At 44.4% G+C, this 24,394-nt stretch overlaps 1 protein-coding gene across 2 annotated transcripts in view; it reads right to left on the bottom strand.

The window, feature by feature from the left end:
* Positions 1 to 24,110, bottom strand: part of RIN3 (Ras and Rab interactor 3) — a 69,690-nt gene extending 45,580 nt beyond the window's left edge. Inside the window, exons 1-3 of one of the 2 annotated variants that reach the window (XM_071809571.1) lie at positions 23,644 to 24,110; positions 3,811 to 3,997; positions 110 to 224 (exon numbers count right to left, since the gene is read on the bottom strand). In XM_071809571.1, coding sequence (XP_071665672.1) covers positions 110 to 224; positions 3,811 to 3,997; positions 23,644 to 23,690 — 349 coding nt within the window. In that variant the 5' untranslated portion in view covers positions 23,691 to 24,110. The remainder of the gene's footprint in view (positions 1 to 109; positions 225 to 3,810; positions 3,998 to 23,643) is intronic. The other variant, XM_065840195.2, reaches the window with a different exon arrangement.
* Positions 24,111 to 24,394: the final 284 nt, after the last annotated feature.

Below are 24,394 nucleotides of genomic sequence, written 5' to 3'. Positions count from 1 at the left end.
GGTCACAAGAGGAATCTGCTAATTGCAAGTGAGATTACATAAATACTGGCGATCACAAAAGGATTCAGTACAATAATTGGAGCAAGACGAAAAAATGTAAAGAACTTACTTGATTTTTCTTCTTTAATGTTGTACTCCAGCACACCGTGACCCTCATTCTGTACGGGCAGGCGAACTGCAAGGACCATGTTGTTCATGTTACCCTCTTTCCTAACCAAGAATATCTGAAAAAGGAAAAAGGAAACAAGAACTTAACTACACAATGTCAGCTTCTGAACTTTATTTTAGGTCATTGACAATGAAGTTTTTTTATCAGTACAAACCACCTTTAAATGTTCTTATTTTAGCTTCATTCCACTTGGTTGAACTTTACATGTCAAAAATAATTAATAAAGGGACATCTCATCTAGGTGAAATTTAGACCTGCAAAGGAACCAGCAAGGTTTCTATGCATCCCTGATGTCCCACTTAAGCCTAAGGCAAACTATTTCACTAACTGAGAAGTATAGAGCTGCATTCCCAATTTTTCAAGTGATGCTCCTCACATAAGTGCCCTAAATCGTGGACAATTCACCATAGAATGTCCCAGTCTGGGTCTAAAGCACGGGAGTCACTTGTACATTGAGAGGGAAAGGATTAAAATGTCCATGAGGGGGACATAAGGCCAAAGGTTCTGGTGGCCACAGTGTCTCATTGGCAGAATGTTTTTCATGGGATCAGAAGATCATTCAGGTTGGCAGGTACCCCAGGAGGGCTCTTGTCCAACCCCCTGGGTGAAACCATGAGGCCAGACAATGTTGCTCATGGCTTTGTCCAGAGAAACTTGTCTGGAGAAACTCCAAGGATGGAGACGGTACAACCTCTCCAGACAACCTGTGCCACCTCTTACTGTCCTCACAGGGAGAAAGTGTTTCCCTGTACCCAGTCTGAACCCCTCTGGTTTCAATGTATGGTCACCTCTTGTCCTCCCACAATGCAAGGCTGAGTAGAGCCTGGTTCCATCTTCTCCATGATGTTCTTGTGCAATCCCCCTGAATTTGTATTTCCCACAGCCTCTTCTCAATAGATCTGTGCCCAGTTCCCTCTTCACTGACCCTGCAGGGCTTTTCCCGCAGAGCCCAAAACAATGCCGGGGGCTCTGCCTTCCCAGGGGCAGCACTTTGCATTTGTCTTGTTGAATTTTGGAAGGTGCCTGCCAGTCCTGTCCCTCTAGCTTGTTAAAGATCCCTCTGGATGACAACACTGACATCAAGTGTATTGACTGGTCTCAAAATCACAGAGCAGAGTGGTTGGAAAGAACATCTGGAGATCACCTAGTACAACCCCTATGCTCAAAGACAGACCAACTACAGCAAGTCACTCAGGATTGTGTCTTGTTGGGTTTTTGTTATCTCCAAGGACAGAGGCTTTACAGCCTCTTGGGCAACCTGTTCCAATGTTTGATCGTCCTGTTAGTAAAAAAGCTTTTCTTAATGTTGAAACAGAATTTCTGGTGTTTCATTTTATGCCCACTGCACCTTATCCTTTCACTGGATACCACTGAGAATGATCTGGCTAGATCTTCTGCACTGTCTTCCATCAGGTATTTATACACGTTGATAAGAGGCCCCTGAGTCTTATATTGCAACCCATGGAACTACTGTAGCCATTGATTCCCATCAATGGGATGAGTGAAATTTAATTAAAAAAAAAAAAAAAAAAAAGGAAAGGAGAAAGAAGAAAGAAAAAAGGAAATAGGAAAAAAAAAGAAACAAAGAAGAAATAAGACAGAAGAAAAAAAACAGAGAGAAAAGAAAAAATATAAAAGATGAAGAAGAAAAAAGAAAAAAAAAACAACCTCTTTTGTATTGTGTGAGTTCCTAAGTATGTTTCTAATTAAAGCTCATTGTCAAGGATATTTTTAGCTTGTACCTTGAAGCTGCAGATACAAAGCCAAAGTAATCATCTTTATCTGGTTTTGTATAGCAGGTTTTGGCAGTGGAGAGTTAAGGTATTTTTATAAAAACTGAAATAAAAAATTGGGCTAATTCTGGAGTCTGGATATTAATATTAGAAAGAAGTGTGAGCTGACAAAATGATTAATCAATTAAAATTCAGTGGAAATCTATAATGAAAACATTAATTTATCGGACAGAGGAATTTTTAAAAAGCCTTGTCTTGAAGCCAGGACCTTTCTTTGCATGAGTCCCATTCATAAGTGCACCTGCTGTCACTTTGAAGCGTCCATGCTAAACACGCAGCTTTGGGGCAGCTTCACAATCTTGCACAGTGCCATCATCTTGGACTCTGCCATTCATAAGAAATTGAGGCCCACAGGTTCAGCTCCACCAGGAGTGCAGAGAAAATCTAAATAAATTCATGGCAAACAGGTGCATGTCTGAAACAAGCCTGAAATGCAGGACAGACCTACCTCCTATGTCACAGAAAGTATCTGCAGGTAGGAAAAAGCCATAGAGATCCTCCCTTCACCAGGTCCTACCACTCATATGGCAGCATCGTTCTCCTAACCCACCTTGAGAAACTACCGTGACCTTGAATCTCAGATGGCACTCTCTCACATCACTTCATCTGAAATTAAATTTAAGCAACGAGAGAAGTGAAACATGGAAATGAATCACTTCTGTTTTCCTGATCAGCATGATGGGTTGCTGTGGCTCCAAAGGCTAAAATTGGACCATGGCTGTTCAAATAAGAGGGAGGTGGGTTTTCTGAGCTGTACCTAACCATACTGCCTGGGTCAGGACTGGTACACAAACCAGACTCTTCCATTTTCACTAGTGGTGGGAAAGATGTGGTGCTGATTCAGCTTCAGGTGGGCTCAGAGGGGGCAGGAGAACCTGTTCTTGCCATGGGACACCTCTGATGCATCAGGTCTTCTCCTGCCTGCTTCAAGCTGGAGCCGAAGACCATGCCCAAGGACTGTGAGTAGGAGCAACATAGGCAAGACTTATGCCCAAAGCTGCTCAAGAGTGGGAAACAGCCCTGCCTGCAGGGAGTGGCTAATGACTGAGGTGGCTCAGGGACATACACGGTTTTATCAGACAGTCACTCAGGTCTCCTGGTACAGTCAGTGCAGAACAACAAAGAGTATAATCTGCCCAACTTATTTGAGAAGTCTGGTTTGGGTCCAAGTTGGTCAGGTGAGTCCCACTGGAGGCTGTCATGTGGCTCTGCCAGCTTTTAGCCCTGGGATGGAGTGACTCTGCTATGGGACTGGTCCAAACCTCCTTAGAGCAGGACTCAGTGAATGCCCCTTGTGCTCTGGCATCAGCTCATGTCATTTGAAACTGCTCTTCTCAGACCTGACCAGGACACCTACTCCCTGTCACGCCTCATCTCTGAGACCCTAGGAATGGGGAGCTTCCTTTCCTACAGAGCTGTAGTCCTTAAGCAAGCTCTGAGCTTTGCACAAGTCTGCCATTTTCTAACACTCAGCATACAGGGACCAGATACCAGTTGTGGTGATAAATATTACTCCTAGAAGTTCCCAGAATTTAAGGGCATTTTCTTCAGGGATATTTTTTTTAATTGCTCCAGATTAGGACAGTGAAAATACCTATGAGTATGGTGGTGAATGGGAAGGCATCTCCATGAATCTACACGATAAGTAAATAAAACCAGAGACAAGATTTCTTGCTTCCCCCGAGCTTGTGCTGTTGCGAGTGGCTAAGGCATCAAAAGGTAATGGAAACAGAGAGCACAGTTTGCTAAATATTTTTGCTTCCACATGCAAAGAAGCCCTGCTCTCCTAAGCAGCTCCACCAAGGACAGGAAATGTGGTTGTCTGAACCAAAACCGCTTTGGACTTACCCCTGCAGTTTCTTTGCCAAGGATCGCTCCAGCCCTTTCCTGGTTCATGTTCAGCTGAAGCCAGACGGGACAGGTCTTGATGAGTTTATCGAGGATGCTGATTCCTGGAAGGGGGAGGCAGTTTCGCAGGGCAGTGGTCTCACAGAGATGTGTCTCTTTTCCCTCTTCACTGGTGTCTCTGGCTGGGCTGAAACACAGCAAAGGAGTCCCTCGTAAGCAGAAGTACAAACGGAAAACTTGGGGGGAGTAAGGACTGTAAATGAAAACACACAGGCACACACAGGGGCACTTACATACCAGGAGAATTCCTCAAGGGATATCAGACCACAGATGCCTGCCTACGACAGAGGCAAACTGGGTGGACAGGCCTTGACAGACAGATAAGCCCCATCCTAAGAACTATAGCCTCATGCTAATGCTGCACGTTTCAGACCACAGGCCTGCACGGTGCTTTGTGCTGAGGTCTGTTGGTTTCAGCTCATCTGCCTATGCCGCATAAGCACCAGTACCCAGAGACACAGGTCAGGTATGCACAGCAGCAGCCAGCACTGCAGAGTGTGCGTGTCCCCTGGAGCCTATCCTGCAGCTGAAGGGCCAGAGCAATGTTTTGTGACTTCAAGGGGAGTGATGTGGCAGAGGAAAGGGGCTGCAGACCCGGCCAGCAGCCAGGAATATGCACACACCAAACCACAGTGTCCATCTGAGGTGTGCAGGGGCCAGGCAGCCTGCAGCTCCCCTGTGTCCATGCCGCTGCCAGCACTTCTCCCATCAGGCAGGAGCTGGGGGGGCACTGGTGTGGGATCTCACCCCATGCCCAGGGCTGCTTGTAGGAAGCCTGCCAGCAGTGGTCAGAGGCACCGTCAGCTGCTCTCGCTTTTTGGCAGCCACCCTCTGCACCCAGCTTAAGTACTCTGCAAAAAGGTAGACCAGGACATCTCACTGTTTAAAAATAACATTGAGCATTCCCTGTCTCCAATGACAAGATTGGGCTGGTGCTGGTGGCTGCAGAGGTGGATGCTATTCCAGCCCTGCTCATGGGGAGGGGGAAATCCTCCCCCTCCATTGCCACTCATGGAGTGCAGGAGGAGGATGTGTTAGGATACGTTCAGCAGCAAGTTATCCACTACAGAAGAGGTATCTTTGCTGATTCCCAAAGGCTGATCTGCAGCAGGAGAATAATCCAGGGTGCAGCCCTGCAGTCAGCCCTAGGTTGCTCAGTATGACGGAAGTTCTGCAGGACAAGACCCAAAGGATGCAGACATAGCAAACCCTTTCCTTGCACTGACGGAGGGGAATGGGAAGGCACAGGAAATGTGGAGAAACACCAGAGAGACCTTTAGACAGGAGAAAATGAAGACTCGATTTCCCTCTTTTTTTCCTGCCACATTTGTCATTTTTACCAGTCTGGTTGTAAAAGCTCTATTGGATAAGGCTGTAGACTCATGGATACAGGATCGTCATTTGTTTGATTAATTGATTTTAGAAGCAAAGAAAATGTAGGAGAACAAAGACAAAAAATGTTTTTCTGCACCGGTTTTGCTGCTTCGATGTCACAGGTGAAAAGAGGAGGACTCTCACTTTTGATATAATGATATTTAATGACTTTTTCCTTTTAGTTTTATTTTTAAAGATACAGATCGCAAAGTAGCACATTTCAAATAAGGTCAGTCTTAAACTACTAAAAGAGAGTCCCTTCAAAGGGCTAACCTAACACAGCATGTGTGCCCCAAAAATTAGTTTTTATAAAAATAGCCTTTCAAATCCCAAAACCAACAGTGGGATTTTTATTTTTAGTAGCTTTTTTCTTTTACAACCCTATAGAGAGATCTTCCTTAGAAAATACATGTTCCTCTGCAATCCCACTTGCTGATTCAGGGTATTAGTCCACAAAATCTTGATTTTAACAAATCAATTTTTGACATCATAGCCAATACAGTAAGAATGAGAGAACTGTGCTTAAAAAAAATAAAATAGAAATAAATGGAATGCTCTCTATTCAATTGTGATAAAAGCCCAGCTTGCCATACAGGTGAAGAAATTTTTTCAGATGCAACAGTATATGATTTTAATCAGTATCTGAACATATAGAGTAAAACAGTGATTCATCTCTCAGTTTCCTTCTTTACAGCAGAAACCAAAAGAAATGCCTCATAACCATGTAAAAGGAAGATGTGTTGGATGGTGACATTCACACTCAGTAATGGGAAAGAAGTAATGAGATGAAGGAAAAGAAAGGTGATTTATAATGAAATGTTCTGTAACACTGTTATCAAAAGCTACTCCCCAAATTAGTCCACAGTCATGTGCCTGATCTTACCGATGACGTGTGACACCTAGACCAAAAGGAGACCAATGCTGATAATGTCTTGCTGCGGCAACAGAAGGTGACATGCGTTGCAAGGGCTCCAGCGATGCTGAAATTTGTTACCCATTAGTTATGTAAGGTGAAAAGAAAAGGGTCAGCAAAGCACTGATGCTTAGGAATCCCATTGTCTGGAGGGAAATGAGGGACATCAGCAAAGACAAGGAAGTAATAGAAAGCAGCTTGGACTTGGTGAGCACCAGACATGGAGTGACACTGACATAGCGTTCCCCATGGAGCATCCCAGGCTTGACACAAGCAGTGGCACCCAGCCGTCTGCTCCCACCGACAGGTACCTTGCCTGGACAGAGCCCTGCTCAGAGCAGCAATGTGGGTTTGGTGACAGGAACAACAGACAGGTAAGGAAAAGGAACAGAACTGACCTTTCAACGCATGTGGCTGCACGTAGAGCCCATCATCTAAGTTTTGGAGAATGGATGAAAAACAGAAAATCATTCCAAACTTAGATATACAAGATAAAAAGGAGTCTGAAAATATTTTTCTTAATGGAAACATCTCACAATTTGAGAGTGTGGGGTCTTTCAGTGCAGATGATGAACGGCAGTGGATGAGGCTTTTTGGCAGAACAGGAATCCTGCCTTTTGGGGGCCCTCAGCAATGAGAGCCCTGGTGTGGGGTATCCTCCCCTCAGCAGCCACCCCATCCCAGAATGAATCAATCAGGCTATTGTACCTGTACAGAGGAGGAAAGGGCAGCTCAGCAAAAGGGGAAGCTTTGATTAAAAGGCAAGAAGGGTCATTAATGGGATCATATTAAAACAGGGAGATGTTAGGCTAGACGCTTGCTGGTGGCATGTCATAACAGATGATGGATAAGTTCCCAAAAGAAGGGGAAGAGGATTGCATTTCCCAAATCTCTTAAAATGCCATGTTTAGAGCAGTAGCAAACACTTTGTTGAGTCAAATCCTGTGCTGGCTAAGAAATGGGAGTGAATGACCTAACAGACCTTTTCCAGCTATAATGCCATGACCCATGACACATCAGTTGACGCAGTTATGGCACTGATGCTTGACTTCTTTCCTGGGCACAGCTGTCACAAAGATCCAGATGCTGGGCTATGAGAGTGCTTAATCCAGCAATTTAATCTGGCTCCGCCGTAGCTCTGTAGCCGCACAGAGAGGAGGGAGCCCAGGCAGCTCCTGGGCTCTTGTTGTGCTGCCAGTTGAAGGGATTTGCGGGGTCACTGCGGTGAGCAGCCAGCCTTTGCTATTTTGCTCACTCAGAATTCATGCACCAGATGATTTCTAAGCTCATAGTCTTCAGAAATAATATACAACCCTCTGCCCTTTCTCCCACAGTCCTGCAAAACTCTTTGACTGATACAGGCAGGTGTTCATTTTTGTAAGGTGTGATGCAAAGCTGAAAAGCTGGCCCTACATCTGCCTGCTTATAATTTTTTTATTGAGTTCTTACTGCAAAGTACTTTTAAATCCTGCAGCCGCTTTGCTAAATTGAACCCAGTCGGGATACAGGGAACTGTGTGTTGCATATTGACTGGCAACACACGTTAATTAATTGTACAGTGATTATATTCACACACCTGCCCCAGTTCGGTAGAAGGTATCAGGTTGTTTGTTGGAAGTAATAATAATGGCAATGGTGATTTGAATTATTGCATAGTGACTCTACACTGAAGTAATGGCACCACCATGACTCATTGCTTTAGAAATGAAGAGTCACACTTGGAAGCTGAATATTCCCAGAAATCATCAGAACCACAAGGGGATATAATTCACTGAATTTAATGCAGGTGCAGGCCTGGGCAGACCTTTGCATGGGACTTCAGAAATTTTGCCACAAACTTGCTGACACTGAGGGCTTCCTGGCTGACTATATAGACATGGTCACTCTGAATTAGCCTGAGGCAGCTGAGACACACAGGAATTGTGTGTTCATCTAACAGCAGGGACTGTCAGATGAATTCTTCACTCCTGCACATTTGTAGCTTCTGCCCATCACAAGACCAGATCTAAGAAGATGCATCAGGTGATATTAAATCTGAATCTTAAATCAGAAAGCAAATGCTTTGTTTAAATAGACCAGGTATAAGAATTAAGAACTATGTTTTTATTATGTTTTATTCCTTTTATTTCTGCCCCTGAATATTAGAAGATGTCAAGAGAAAGCAAGAACAAGGTTTTTCTATGCTGTTCTCAATTAAAAGGATATGCTGGTATATTTATGTTTATAGCAGAGAAGGCATCACAGGTCTTAACATATGTGTCAGCTGGCTTGCTACTGAGGGAGAAAGATGGACAATTGACCATAAACTCCATGCTCAAGGTGAAAAGCAACTTTTTGCACCAAAGCCAGCTGGTAGCTGAAGGGATACTATTCAAGACAAGCCAGTTTGTGTCTGAAGCTCACATGCGCAAACCCTTCAAGCACAGCAACACAGTTTACAAGGAGCACATGAAGCAGGAGGAAAAGATAGAAGCTCCTGAAGCTGACATACCAGTTCCGGTGGAAGTAGATGGACAATGCTGGTAATTTCTGTGGTTAAAAGAGTGAGCTAGGAGCAAAGGACTTCATGGAGGTGGGTCAGATGATGATGCTGAGATTAAAAGACTGACAGAAAACTCATAGCCCTATTTTACATCCCATTTCACAACCAGCCTGGTTGGACTTGGTTGCAGGGCTCCATGCCCACTAGTGATAGTGATTCTTTGATTTACGCTGCGAAGAGCATGAAGTTCTGAACCCAGCACACCAGAGAAGGACTCATCAGACTTACATGAGTAGCAACAAAAGAAGTGAAATGAGGTTTCATCAGTTAGACATTTGCTGTGCTTTCCTTGGTTTGATATCACTTCTGATTAGACGGACTCATTAAAAATCTTTGTCCAGACACATGGGAATTCATGTACTCTTACTTTCCGTTCACTAGGAGGGAAGTTACGTGGTGCCCCAGCTAGAGGACATCAAGCTTCATTTTGCTTCCACCGTAGATGTGGTCATTTCTCGATGCCTTATCATTATTCTCATAAACCAGCCTACCTTTGCTCCCTCAATCAGCTGAGATCAAACTAAACCAAGATGGAGGAGAAGGATTCATTTACTTTCTGGACCTGGCTTGGGTCACCTTGCTGGATTCTCATTTATTTCTTCCAACAGGTGGTGAAACTCAGGCACTGCACCCAGCCTCACTACAGGGAGAGCTCTGTAAACTTCTTGAGTCATTGAGGCATCATACACGGAGTATGAGGAAGATGGGTAGGCAGCAAAGTGACACATGGAAGAACCCATAGCTATAGCACAACAGCTAACTTTGTGTACCAAATGTCAACACTGCCTCACAGAAAATTCAGGCTTTACTAAATGCTTTTTCATAATAGAGCCAAGAGATCTGACACTAATCAAACAACCAAACAGCAAAAATCACAATGAAAAACCCAAAAATCAGAAAGAGAAGAAAATTCTTGAGGTCTTCAGAGATCACACCCAGCTGATTGCTGTGCTTTAGCCAAAATAAAAAACAAGTTTCTTGTTGTCCGATAGGTGAAAAGGGAAAAGGTGTAGGGTGTTAAGCAAGCCATGGGAGCTTCCTGCAGTGTAAGGTTTTCAGATGTACAGTAAAACTGGAGAATGGAAGTGACAGGACAGGCTCGGTGTGTCCCATGAGGCAGGCTTGCCTGTTCTGTAGTCCTTCCTACTTTGCAGAATGTTTGTGTTACTGGCCCACCTTGGTGACAAACATAGCTCAGGAAGCTGTGCTTCTCAAACTGTGGTCTGCGGACAACGTGCGGTTGGCAGAGCACTTCCTCTTGCTCACTGCTCTCCTTGTTCCCACTCTACTTTTGTGTCCACCCTTCATCTGTTTGGTCTTTGCTCTACACTTGGTGCTTTGTATGTCCAGGCCTTTCTGTTCAGCCTGGAAAGCACCATGCTTAATAGCCAAGGTGGCAGCTGTTCCAACTGCCAAAAGGTAAGGCAAACCAAGGGTCTTCTGATACCTCATAGCTCAGCAAACCTCTTTGTTCCCCACCTACTCCACTTTCTGTTACAGGTAGCCTCAGTTTCAGCAGTGAAGTTTTGCACCCTGCAATTGAAGGCTCACTTCGGTGAGCTTTTCTGTAACTTGCCAGGGATTTCCAAACTGCCCACTGCTGTGAAGGCTGACAGGGGCTGCCACACACTGATTGCAGGCACACACCTCTCCCCAGCTGGACGCTGCCTGCACATGTTTGCCATGTATAAGTGGAATAAATCATCACCTGGCCTGGGAGCTCCACTAATGGGCACAGAGGGATCAGGTGTGGGACAGCCCATCTGCCCCTAAATCACTCACCGGCTCACTGAGCCCTCATCTCCCCAGTCACAGACACCAACAGAAGAGATCACAAAAATGAGCAAGTGCTATTACACTCCTTGGCGGGAAGGGTGTAAGGGCCACTTCTGCAGGTGGAAGAACGCTAATTCATGTGTCGACCTACTAAGTAGTAAGTGGCCACTGACAATTCTCTGCTCACGTATGACACCGACTGTTTAGCTGTGGTGCCCTGACTGCTGCCGTTAACAGGTTTAAAGCTAACAAATATATTTTTCCTCATACTGCCATCATGCAGTCAAAGGACATCACCTCAGCTTACCTGGATTTTGAACTGAGCAGAATCTTGTCCCCATTCAAAGGTCAGGAGTCAGGTCAGCTCTGAAGAAGACTCGCTGGATGAGAGCTACTGATGTTGGGAGGGACATGTAACCACTGTCACTCATCAGAGTGCAAACCCAGTGATAAGACTAATGAAGGTTCTCTCATGACTTAAGCAGCAGGGCCGAGCTGCTCAGGAGGGCAGAAGGAGGGAGTGCTTGCAGTGCTTGCCGTAAGCCACCCAACCGCAGCAGCTCCGCTACCTGCTTGGGTTTCTGCTCCGGTTGCTCAGAGAGAGCTCCCGTTGCAGGGGTGCACACCTCAGGTGTTAGGGACCAGCTCTCAGCTCCTCTAGAAGAGCTGTTTTTCCTCCTAAATTAGCCAAGCTAAGTGCCTACAGTGAAGCAGCAGCACTACACCTGCCAAAGCCTCTTCTTTGACCCTCTCAAGAGTCTTTCAGGCAGGAATGGTCTCAAGGAGCAGAGAGATGCAGCTAAATGTTAATTAAGTTGCTAGCTTTACTGTGTTTCCTATGTTTCTTAGCTCTGTTCCCCCATTCACATAAACAAAGGTACGTATATTATATAGAATTGCATATGCATAAAAAACCCAAACAGAACACAAGCTAATTCACATTACCTCTAGTACCCAGGCCAGCTCTACTGAAAAACAGTCTCACACTCACAGTCATGACATGGACAGAAACAAGATAAAAAACCAAACGTAAAAAATTCCCTGAAAGAAGAGGCCTTCGTTCAAAGCCCCTTTATTCTTCAGTCTAGCTGTTTCCTTTAGAAGTTAATTAATGCAGAAGTTAATGTAGATGGCAATTGCTGCCTGTGGCTCCACAGTGGACTGGGGCTACTATATCCTATTGGTGTAACATGGCTTGCCTTCACTTCATAAACTATACTGCTATCTTTATGTAACCTTGTACATGTATATTTTGTGTTCAACAATTCATCTCAACACATCTTATCAACTGCGTTTCTCTTTTTACTCAGTCAAAACATACTTTTGCAAGTCAAAACCACTTTGCAAGTTTTATTAGCCTACTCCCTTGCTAACAACAGACAGTTGCTGTGTTGAAGATAAGCCCTTCTCCCCCGTGTTCATAATCAGAGATTTTCAGGTCATTTGCCCTTTGCCTGTTTCAAACCCAAATTATTCTCTTAGGAATTTTAGCATATCAGCAAAACTAAAGCTGTGTGTGTGTGTGCAGGCAATGCAGGATATTTTATACTTCTGCAAAGCCCTTTCACTGCAAAGAAGAGAGTGTCTGAAACATGGACCCAGCCAGGATTCATTTCTGGCAAGGTCAGAGGAGCCAAAGAAAGCACATTTTCCTGAAGAAAAAGCTGCGAAAGCGTTTGCTAGATAATTCTACTTTGACTTCTCTGGAAAGGCTTGTGAGGCGCAGGAACCAGACACAAACGTCGGGAAGAAGAGAAGCAATTTCCTAAGCTGCGAGAACATAAGGAAGTCCCAGCCCTTCCTCAGCCCCTGGTGTCGGCGTGTACAGGGGTCCAGCAGAGCCCCCAGCTGGCCAGAAGACTACTTGGGCTTGTTCTGCGCCTCTGGAGAACACCTCAAGTGTTGGGAGCCCAGAGCACTCCCGTTTTGACTGCAGGGCCAGGGCTATCGGCAGAGGTTTTGCCCTTTCCCAGCTCATCTGGCCAGGAAGGAAGACAGGAATGAAAAGCCGGGGAATGCTTTTCTGTATTGTACTCACTTAACAAAGAGGGGAAAGGGAAATGGAAAATCAAAGGGAGGGAGAAATTCCCAAATTCAAACTTTATTAAGAATATATTGTAGGGTTGCTTCACCTTGTGAGTGAATTTAGCATAGACATATGAGACACACAAGGTACAAGGCACTAACCACACAGGCTTGCATAAAGCTGAGCAGTCTTCCCCTCTTCTAAGAAATACCTGCAAATGCTTAACTCAGTCATGATTGGCAACCAGAAATGGCCATTTTGCCAGGCGAAATAAATCCACTGAACTTTTGCCCTGTAGTATCTCAAGGAGCAGAGCACAGGACTTCAGAGGGACCACCTCTTGTTAAAACACCACACAAAGGGTCTTCAAACCAGTCATTCAGTCACTGATCTGAAGACTTACATACGAATACTCATATTTTGGGTAAGATTTTCTTTCAATGTCAGCATGAATGTACTTCAATACATGGTGCTGTTCGTAAAAAAAAAAAATAAATCAATATCTAAATCTGTGAACTTACTCTTTTTCTGTCATCTTTAAGTCTTACTCTAGCAATTTCACACTCCTCACATTTAATTTTAATTAGGCATTGGAGAAATGTGTTTATTTCTTGCTTTATGATCTGATAGGATCCCTGTCTGTGTTCTCACTGAGGAAAGGTTAGAGATCTGCCTCCCTTGGGGAAGGAGCAGAAGAAGAAAAAGGCTTGTTGAGGTATGTCAGCGATATGGAAAGGTGGTGAAAGGACATGGTCCCCTGTCACAAGGATATGAGAGAGGTGCTCTAGTTTGCTGGGCTAAATTGAGCAACCTGCCCTGTGAGTGGGCATGGCCCTCATCATCCTGTGTTGGTGGAACAGCCTGGGGCCAAAGGTTAGAGGAACAGTGTCAGAAACTCTTGAAATGTCCCTGCTGTGGCTGTGAGCTCAGCATGTGACTACAGAACCTGCCAAGCAGTGAGGCAAGTCTGTCAGCTCCCGCAGTGCCAACTAAACCATTGCTGGAACCTCAAGCTTGTTCACTTAACAGTGTTTATGGTCACTTGGTCACCAGGGATACAATGCAAATAAACCATGAGCTGAAGGCTGTGGGTTCACAGCAGTTTATGACAACCCATAACACTGCTGCCTTGGCCATGTCCTCCGCAAAAAATCAGTGCTGCACACACGCCCACCTCCAGGCTGCCATTGCTTGTCTGACCCCGGAGCAATCTGACTCGGGGGGCAAGAGGGTAGAAGAAGGTTTGTGCTAGACATAGCTCTCTGGCCTGGCTCCCTGATCAGCTCGGTGAGGCATGAACAAATATTTGACTTTGATTCAGTCCACTGGCACCAATCACCCTGAATTACTCCCTGGAGCTGCTTCTTCTCCAGTAAGACCAGAGACCTCATGGGTGCAGGGGTTCCTAAACAGGACACAACAATTAGGCACCTAAAGTTAGGCAGGGTGAATCCAGGCTAGACCTAGACAGCTAATTCTAATAGCAAAGGGAGTTGTCAGAATGCCAGTCCAAGGGACTAACCCCTACCTGCCATGCATCCCTATTGCAGGCGGCTCTTCACAGTGTCCCTCAGGCAATCTCTACCATGGTTCCTCAGCCCAGAGGACCCCGTTCTGCTGGAAGCGTAACACAAACACTTTACCTTTTGGCTGGAAAGGTCACCAATGATCTCTAGTCTAAAACTAACTAACTTCTAATCCTTAGAAAGCATTAGAATGGAAGTTTAGCACAGAATTATATCAAAACATCCTGTGTTACGTATTTGTCCTCTCAACAGAAAGGGAAGAACAAGTTCAAGGTCCTGCACATGGGTTGGGGCAATCCCAAGCACAATAGAGGCTGGGTGAAAAAACGATTGAGAGCAGCCCTGAGGAGAAGGACTGGAAGGTGTTTGTTGATGAGAAGCTCAGTGTGACTTGGCAATGTGTGCTTGCAGCCCAGAAGGCCAATCGTATCCTGGGCTGCATCAAAAGAAGTGTGGCCAGCTGGTCAAGGGAGGTGACTCTCCCATGCCAATCTGCTCTTGTGAGACCCCACTTGGAGTACTGCATCCAGCTCTGGAGCACCCAGCATAATGTAAGAAGGACATAGACTCATTTTAGCAGTATTAGATTAGATATAAGGAAGAAATTCTTTCCCATGAAGGTGGTGAGGCGCTGGCACAGGCTGCCCAGAGAAACTGTGGCTGCCCCATCCCTGGAAGTGTTCAGGGCCAGGTTGGACTGGGCTTTGAGCAACCTGGTCTAGTGGAAGGTGTTCCTAGCCACGGCCGGGGGGTTGGAACTTGATGATCTTTAACATCCATTCCAACCCAAACCATTGTATGATTCTATGAAAGTCATCCAAAGCCAAGCTCTTTCCTGTCTGCTGATTCAGCAGGAGAAGCTCTGAGCTTTGCCTGGTTTCTGTTTTTGTGTGGGGTATCAGGAGTGACAAATTCCTTGGAGAGAATTCAAGGGGGGAAAAAAGGAGAGGAGAGAAAAGTTCTTGGCAGGCAAGATGAAAGGTTGGGCCAGGTCCCAAGCTGTCTTTTAGCCAAATACATGGGACAACCTTCTTTTGCCTAGAAGTCTGCTAGCAATTTGCAGAACAGTGTTGCAGGTAGCCAGCAGAGTTGTCAGTCTTCAGATTCTGCTATTTTTTGGTCTCTGTTTCCTTGGAGAATTTTCCCAAGCCAGCACATAATTTAATCCAGTTCACAAGGGGCTGCAGCTGCTTCCAGTTGTGACCAACAGCTGCTTTTACTAGACAGAGGCTTCAAAATTCTGGCTTCCTCCAGAGGGCCACAGGAGCAGTGTACCTGAGCTGTGTGGATTCCCTACATTTGGCAAGGTTTCCTCAGCATCCAAAAAGTTGTATGTATTCCATTTATTTCAATGCAGCATTGAAATTCCCTAATGAATCAATAACCTTGCAAAAACAAAGCAAAAGTAATAATTAACATGGTCAGGAGATAATTTCAAACAGTGGACAGGACAGGTCTGTCAACCCTACCAGGAACAGTGTTGATCCACAAATGCCAACGAGTCACCTAGAGCAAACACCAGCAGCCCCAGCAGCACCATTATCTGGGCCAGAATTGCAGCCCTGCCTCAGAGAACAGCTCAGGGCATGGCTTCATGCTCCTCCTAACCCAGGGCAATGGCAGATACTGCAGAAAGGGCAGGTCCCCAGCCCCATTGGCACACACTCCCAACACATCACTTTTGCTGTTTCTCTTGCTTCAGCTGTACAGGCTGTGTAAACACTGAGGAAGCTGCCCGAGCTGCGTAATCCAGCAGGGAACTCATCCACCAGAACGAAAAAGCTTTCTGAGAACTGGAGTCTGTTCATGGTCTCACCCCAAACCTAAAGGACAGTCTCAGGCAAGGCCAGGGTTTGCTTAACGAGGATCCAGGGGATTGAGCTACAAAGTAAGTGACTAGAATCAAATCAGCTCCATGAACTTGTGCCTCAGTTTCCCTTCCTACAGTGGCAGTGGTAGAGACCTGCCTTCAACTAGTTGTTGGGAGGCTTAATATTCATGAAACACCCAGAGGTCCTCTCATACTTACAAGAGCTTTATATTAAACATACAGTGTAATTAGGATTAGTGAAAAAGCTTTGTCCGTTTTGAAGGTACCAGTAATGCAGAAAGCAGAAATCCTTTACTCAGACATAAATATATTCCCCGTTTAGCAGAAAGGTGATGGAAAGTCTGGGAAAGGCACACTGTGATATGCATGTATATATTCATCTATTTGAAAAGAGCTGTGTTCCCTAGCACTCCTTGGCTCGTGTGCATATAACAGAATATCTATTTAGGAAAGTGTGACAAGCGTAACCAGCTATGCAATGCTCACATCTGCTAATCATTGCTGCTCAAGTAATCATCTTCACTTGCAAAAAGATTTATACTATTTTGGGTGCAGGCGAAGAGAAGCTAAGTACTCCAAACCTCTCGCAACTGAAATCTTAAGAGAAGCATTGCCATAACATTCCCACTCCAGCAGGGTATATTGACACAAGGATCTCATTTGTGGAGGTGGGTAAAATTACTTTAGATAGCTCAGAGAGGTACAAAACAGACAGAGGAAAGGCTTGCAGCTACAATAATTACCATATTGGGTGATGCTTGTAGCTTTTTTTTTTTTTTTGTATTTGCACTGCTTAAATAGCACTGCATGCTTGACCACAGCTGCTTTGCAGTGCTGTTTTATCGTACTTTCACAGCCCCCACCCCTCAACCTTCACAGCTACAAATCTCTGGCTGAAAGCTTGCCCTGCTGCTCTGAGAAGCAAGGACCTGACAGCCTGGACTCTGAACCCATTCCCTCTCCAGCTCCAGAAAATAACTCCAGACTGACACCAGCACGTGGCTCCAACTCAGCCATGTGCATATTTGTGTTTTAGGGATTCCCTCCATCAGGGGGAGGATGGGGGTGATCTGTCTTCCTACACTGTAAGAGCAGATGGTGGATGCCAGAGTGGTGAAGGGAGAGTGGGGTGCCCAGGGTCTTTGGAGAAAATACAAGATACACACAAGCAACCTTGTAGAACAGCCCCACACCCCTGCACAGCAGATTGGTGTACAACCATCACACAAGGACAGTGCATCTCTACCTGCCCACCACAGGCTGCCTTCTCTGGCAGGGGTGTATAGCCCTGGTTTGACAGACAGGTTTTCACCCCTGCAGATGCTGTGCACCCTTTTTGGCCTGGCTGTTCAGCTGTCTTCTCACCACCGCTTCTCCTTGTGCAGCTAGATCAGTGCCAGAGCCTGGCTGTGCCCGGCACCCTTACACCTCCCACTTTGCAGTGTAGATGTTTCCTGCCCTTGTAATCCATGGATTTCAGAGCACTCCATGGCTGGCTGTCTCTCCTAGAAGAGCTGCACACCCTCATTCAAGTGGTGTGCATGCACAACAGGACTCTGTAATGTATATCTGAAGTAATTTGCTCTTCAAATTCATGGGCAGCCCCTATTTATTTCACTGTGCAAGTGCCATACTGTGTTCCCTGTGGCCCATGGCTATTATGTCTAGTAAACTGACCTAGTCTTGAACAAGTCCTACAGCTCTGATAACGTAGTCAGTAACCCAGGCCATGCCCACCAGGGCTGTAAGGGCCTCTGCTCATTCTGCAAATTCAGAAGAAGAAAGCACCTTAATTAAATCTCTTGATATACCACCTGTCCTCAGATTTTAAGAAAGACATTTTCTCATACAGGCAGACAGGTTGGAATGGCATTAGAGTATTAATGTTTGAAGGTTTTTAAGCATTATAAAATGCCTAACAAGCACTCTACCCCACCCCCCCAGCTCAGACATAATGATCAACAAACATTCACAGTGGTAAAAAAGTGCCTTACCTGTCCACATACAACCCTCCAAAATGTCTGCAGAAATGTTACCAGGGAAGCAAAAGACTGCCAGGATTTTGATCTCTTAATCCTCAAATTAAATGCTCCTTAGGAGCAAATTATTTGTCCTAAAATAGCCATAATTACTTGACCAGCAGAATGTCTGCTATAGATCTTGCAAGAGTGAGAAACTGATGTACGTATCTTCTCTGAACAGAACAGTGGTTTTCAAGCTCTTCCCTTCTAAACATCAGTATCATCTTGCCTTTGCCACCCTAAAAACTCCTAACAATCTTCAGTTAATCAATTCTTCTTTTGTTCTGGCGCTTGTAGTGCTGCTACTCAGTTATTATTCATATCTATGACAACAGTGGCACAGGGAGGGTAAGATCAACAAGCACGAGGCCTTGACTTTTTGGATGGTTTTTGAAAATGAGCGCCATTTACTTGGTGGTCTACTAATTTACTGATCTATATTGCGATAGCATCCCCAATCCTCCCTAAGGATAAGGGCATGTTCATTGCTGGAGAGGGCCCTTACCTCAAACTGGTTTGGCAATCCAGTGTGCAGCTGTGACAAATGGATGCGGCTGCAACGTCCTTGAGGACGGATCCATGCCCAACCCCACTGCCTTGGGGGCCATCTCCAGCGTGAACTGCCAACCCATCAGAACCCCACGGATGAAGAAGCTGGAAGAGGAGACAGGTGGGATATTGTACGTGGTTACTAGAAAAATGACTCTGTAGGGACTAGAGCCAGCTGTGGAGGCTGCATGTGTCTGGGGAGTGGGAGGTGGACAGAAACTGAATTTAAGACAATTGGGTGACATAGTCTAGCTCCTATCGGGCTCTAGATGAGGATTTACCCTGGAGATTCCACTTCAGTTACTCATGGTGAAATAGCTGCCCAACACCACAGAAAAAATTAATCTCAAACCAGGGCTGGGAAGTAATCTATGGCACAGGTTGAACTGCAGACCATGCTTAGGCCAGTGCCTACTCTTAGATCCGAGAATTGCTACTTAATTGCCTTTTTAGCACGACTTTGTGTTAACTGCTTCCACTCATTCTTGAAGGCCTTCTTAAAGCTACCCTTCCATAGTGAAACAGTCTTCTTCCATTCTTGTCTTCTCAGTTTTGATCCATACTATTCAGAAAGATAAATCTGAAATATTCTTTGGTAATACGAATGCTTCAAACGTGCAGAATATTATGCCTTTAAAAAAAGAAATATCAGACATGTTAGGTTAGTAACTATTCCTGCATTAATTCCTCAGAAGTCCATTTCATGTAAGGGCCCAGATCAGCACAGCGATCTATGATCCAGTTGTTGCACTGAACACCAAGGCTGCCAAAACTGGGTCCATCCCAGCACATCTCAGCCCCTTTGACTGTAGAACCACTTTGTACTGATGATAATGTGGCAAGGGGGATTATAAACTCTCCTTGGTCCTCTAGAGAACAGGTGATAAATGAGCTTTCCCCTCATTCTTTCAAATTCTAAATCTCATAATAACTTCTTCAATACCTACATTAATTGTTATTCATTTGTGTTTCATCACAAAAGGCAACCTAAACAGTCAAAAACATACACACACCCTTCCCTACACAGGGGGAATACCTTTGTGATACAGTTGGGAAAATGTGATAGTCCTCTGGGACATCACAGGGCTTTTGATGAACACACCTACCCTCTACTCACAGATCCATCTGCACTAGAATTCGGTCACGCATTCCAAACAGCTGCCTTTTCTTTCTAATTTCCCTTCCACAGAACTATTTCTTTCTAATCCCAAATGGAAAAAATCTTCCTCCCTTCCAAAATTATAATGGCTAAAGATCTGCAATGGACAATATTTCGTCCTGGTTTCACCAAGACACTTCAGTTTCTGTTCTCTTTAGCAATCCAAGCTCGCAAGCATTTAAAACTCTGGGAAGTGAATCTTGCTGCAGCTTCTTTTTTAATGGATTGATTTTAGGTATTGGCTTTGATGTCTATTTTCCATGTTGTTTTCGAGATCCTTCTGAGTCTCACAGGCCTGTATTTACCAATGTATGAGTTAAAATATAGTCCTACTATCATTTGGAAAAATGCTATAAAATAGATAATCTCTGAGATATCTGGACTATGTACACATGGTTTAATAAGGGATGGAGCTGACCCAAGTTTGTGTCAAGCAACCCTCACAGCTACTCTCCAGGACACACTACTCTACACATACACACCTGTACACACAGAGCAACAGAGATGCATGAACCCATGTGTTGCACATTTTTCAGCCTGTGCTGCCTCCAGGATTGAAAGTCAACAACACAAAGCGGCATGTAGCCATTTAGGACAGGAAGTGAAAAACTATATTTAGGTGAAACTGTAGAAGATGAGCAGAATACTGCTTACATTCGTGTCCCCATTCCTGTGAACACTGGTATGAGACTGTCTGGAATGGTGAGTTCTCTACACAAGGGTGTGGTCTACCCTCTAGCAAAGGAACAGTTGCCTTCTGCGCTGTCACAACGGTCACTGCACAACGTGCTCTAAGGACCCGCTAAGCTTGGCAAGTACTCACTTACTGAGAAGCGCTGGAAAGATCACATGATAAGTCAGTGTGGTTGTCAAAATGCTTTTCTGCTAAATGCATTTAAAGAGATGCTATGTCTCCTCTCTAGATGCACCACATTCAGGTATCTTTGGAGAGCACCTCCTTCTTTGTATCTTTCCAGGATATCCCGATCTTGGTGCAATGCATCTTGAGCACAGACATTTCCTTCCCGAAAAGCACCATCCCCCAGGATGCAGAGCGTACCCTTTCCAGAGCTTGACAGGCACCAGAAAGATTTGATAACACTGATTTGTTTCCAGCCGCTTAGATTAAGTCCTTTACAAAGGATGGCTCTTGAGGAGTGTTTCAAAATTGTTTTTCCCGTTCAAACCTGTAAATGTTTTTATTAGATTTATTTACCCCAATGCAGAGACTGATATATAACCTGGGCAGAACAGTTATTTGATAAGAAAGGTTTTGTGGCCAACAAGAATCTAAAAGCTCCAAATCTAGCAGAAGTCATGGGTTTGATAGGCTGCTTACCAGAGCGGTTCTCTGGTCTGTTCTACATAGCAGATCAGGCTAGGCAATAAAAACAGTACCTTTCGAAGCTAAAATATGTGAACCTATGAGACTTGTTCCATCTCCAAATTCTTTCAGTGCTTGACCTCTTTACATCTACACACATTGCATGAAATCTGTCAACTGTGATGGTGGTTTTTGTGCCAAAAAGACACTTCACTGAAAAGATGCACAATCATTACTTCATTAGGCAGCCTGGTGCCCCAGAAATGAGAACCACTGTAACCCATCGCAGCTACCTGAACCAACCATTATCCCAAAGGACTATTTAATACTTGCATATTATGTCTCTGTCTCAGTTCCCATCTGCTCTCCTCATCATATATTTCCCAGATGTCAGAATGAAGGTATATATGTTTTCATGAAACCGTGGTCACCAGGCTCAATCAGCTTACATTTCTCCAGATGTTTTGTGATCTCACTCCTTATTAACATTCCTAGGAGTTAGCCTGACTCTGGGTCAGAATTACTGGTTAAATTTCTCTCCCAACCCGTTTTGGAAGAATGTGATTAGATTGATCTCTAGCCAGCCCCTAGATACTTTCCTCCCCACATTCCTTTCTGAGGAGCTACTAATTCTGGAGGCAGATTTCTCTCCAGTGTCTTTCTGCCATTTCAAAGGTGTGAGTCAGCCAAACCTATTCATTTGCTACATGCAGAATAGACCTTTCAATCATTACTAGGCATGGATACATCGATACTTTCAAAGTTGCTAGAGTACTTCTATGATAACTTGCACTGTCATAGTTTCTGTAAGTAAGCTTTCCCATTTAGTTAATAACCTGAAGAATATGGTGAATGAAGGTGCAATCTCAGTAATTGCTCATGCAATTTTTGTCCACAGAATTTTAAAATCAGGTCCAAATTCTCCATTAGCAGCTTGCCTTATGTTACCATCTCTTTTGAAAGCTACTGATTTTATATACACATACTTTGTGAAATCGGTCCCTAATTCAATGTGACCATAACAGAAAATTAGCTAAACATCAGTTACACACATTTCTAATTCTGTAACATGGGTATGCCACAGGGTATGCATGCTGAAATGTAATTTTGAGGATCTTCAGCAATATTGTGGCATGTAAACAGAGAGTTAAAACAATTTTTTCTAAATACCGAAGTTCCTTTTTATGAGTGGAAGATAGATTGAAAACAAAGACAATCAGTCAATGAAATAAAAGGCTGTTCAGTTGAAGTGTTTGGATGCTCATAAACTTATGAAGAACACATGCAACATGGCCATTTATCCTTCAATATTCCTGCATTCCTGCAACCACTTGATTTATAGTCCAAATGCAGGATCTATGGCTTATTTACTTTCTCACGCAATTCTAAACTGAAACCAAATCTTTGCAAGCATGTGGCTCCTTTCAGACAAGCTGAGAAAAAGATAAACAGTATAAATCTTTCAGTCTCTCATTACTTGGCATTTTAACTATCACAAATGAAGGGAATATCTGCAAAGTGCAAATTCTTTGAATTAACATCTACTAAATTCCTCTTGCCAGTCTATAGGGACTGGATTCTTTCATTTTTTTCCTTATGGCTATGTGACCTTTGTCCCTCAGTGTTCAACATTAAATGGAACTGAGGAATTGTACCTTGGAACGAGAGTGTCAGTGTTCCACTTAGTGTAAACAACTGAACAAGGCAAAAGCAGTGACAGCTGCAGCGCAGGGTTCTCCTTCCATCCCCCGCACTCCATGTGCAGATTTGGGAACAGTGGTTTGGTGAAACTACAGCACACCAGCCTGTCAGCAGCAATTTCATCAAAGGGGACTGATTTGCAGCATACTCAGTGACCAAAAACACAACTATCCCAAATCCACCTAAACAGATTCTTCTTCCGCACCCATCACAGACACATCTGGGAAACTTTATTTGTAGGAAACAGGCTAAGTGTGTCAGACAGATAAGAAACACCCTTGATATCTGGTATGATATATTTTTCCAAGAGTGGTTACCAAAGATTTCAGCAGCTGTGTCATTTTCCCCTGATTGTCTCCAACAGGAAACAGAAACGCTCAGCTCCAGCATGGGCTTTATGGTACAACCGAGCCTTGGGCGGATTCCAGCCTGATCCTGGAATCCCAGTAGCTGATTGTCCTCCCAATCCAAACCCGCTTTCTCTCCCACTATGTTTTCCGGAGGCTCGATCCTGCAAGGTGCAGCGTCTGTTGGCCAAGGGCAAGGAAAGCCTGCAGTCTTTTCCAAACAGAAAGCGCATCTAAGTCTGCGGGGAGGCTGCGGACAGGGCTGGTGTGTACCTCAGCATGCTGGAGCTGGAGTGACCATCAGCTCCTAGGGATGAGTCCTTATCCACTTCTCCGTATTTCAGTAGAAACAAAGCAAGCCTCCCAGAAAAATTTGTCACATTTCCAAAAGCACAGAGCTCCCTTATTGTGTCCTTTAGCCCTAAACTGCAGCTTGGAATTCATTCTTCTTTTCCTTGAAAATCTAAGATTCAAGCTAAATAAAGGCATTGCAGTTTGTTTTCAGCTGGAACATGTTAGCCAGAGGAAATACTGCAAATTACAATACAATCATGACACACCATTGTGATTTTGTAGCTGATAACTCGGCAGCCAGCTTGCGAATGCAGCTGAGAGCTCTTTGTTAGGTAGCAAAAGGAAAGCGACAGTTATTAAACAGGAGCAGTCACTAGATTCAGGACTTACCCTGAGTCATCCCTGTCTCCCTTGTCTTCTGCTGATGTTTTCATCATTACAGCAAACTTTAAGACACTTTCTGTTTCACAGTGGCTTCAGAGTTCCTTGGTAAAGAAAGCAATTCCTTTCCATCGCTGAGCAGCACCTCCACATCCTCAGGTTTTGTACTGAAGATATTTCAAGGGGCGACAGGGGGAGAACGTTTAAAACCAGCTTCAGGCGCAGTAGTATCGGAGGGCAGAGGACTAAACAAGCACTGAAATGAAAGCAAACTACCAAGAGGGTCTGATTTTAGCCTCTCTTATTTCTACTTCCTGTATTTATATGAACGGGGGATTTCAGGAAGAGGCAGTCTTTGGTGGTCAAGGGTGTGTGTGTGTGTGTGTGTCATAAAGCCATATTTAGTAGTGAAGGCAGGTTAACCTTATTAGAAAAGAAGAGCCTGAGACTGTCAGCTTCTTTGTTTCCCTAACTTCAGTAAGTTTTGGGGGAAATTGTTTTACAGGATACAGGTATATTAGGAGGCAACAGAGCATGGTGAACTTTATAAAGGATTTTATAAGGCAGCAAAGCAGTAAGTCTCTGTCTGCAAATTCCTGAAGCATGTGTATTTCTATTACTTGAGTAACTGGAACCAGATGGAGCTTGGAAACATTTATATTTACACAGGACCTGAGCAAATGAAATGTCTAACACTGGCACAGGACAGCTTTGCAAAAAAAAAAAAAATCCTACTTAAAGCAAAAGCTAATGATAAGGT

This window comes from Patagioenas fasciata, chromosome 5, assembly GCF_037038585.1.
Source record: "Patagioenas fasciata isolate bPatFas1 chromosome 5, bPatFas1.hap1, whole genome shotgun sequence".
Classification (NCBI taxonomy): Eukaryota; Metazoa; Chordata; class Aves; order Columbiformes; family Columbidae; genus Patagioenas; species Patagioenas fasciata.
The sequence above is the reverse complement of the archived record's forward strand: the minus strand, read 5'-3'. Positions and strand labels throughout refer to the sequence as shown.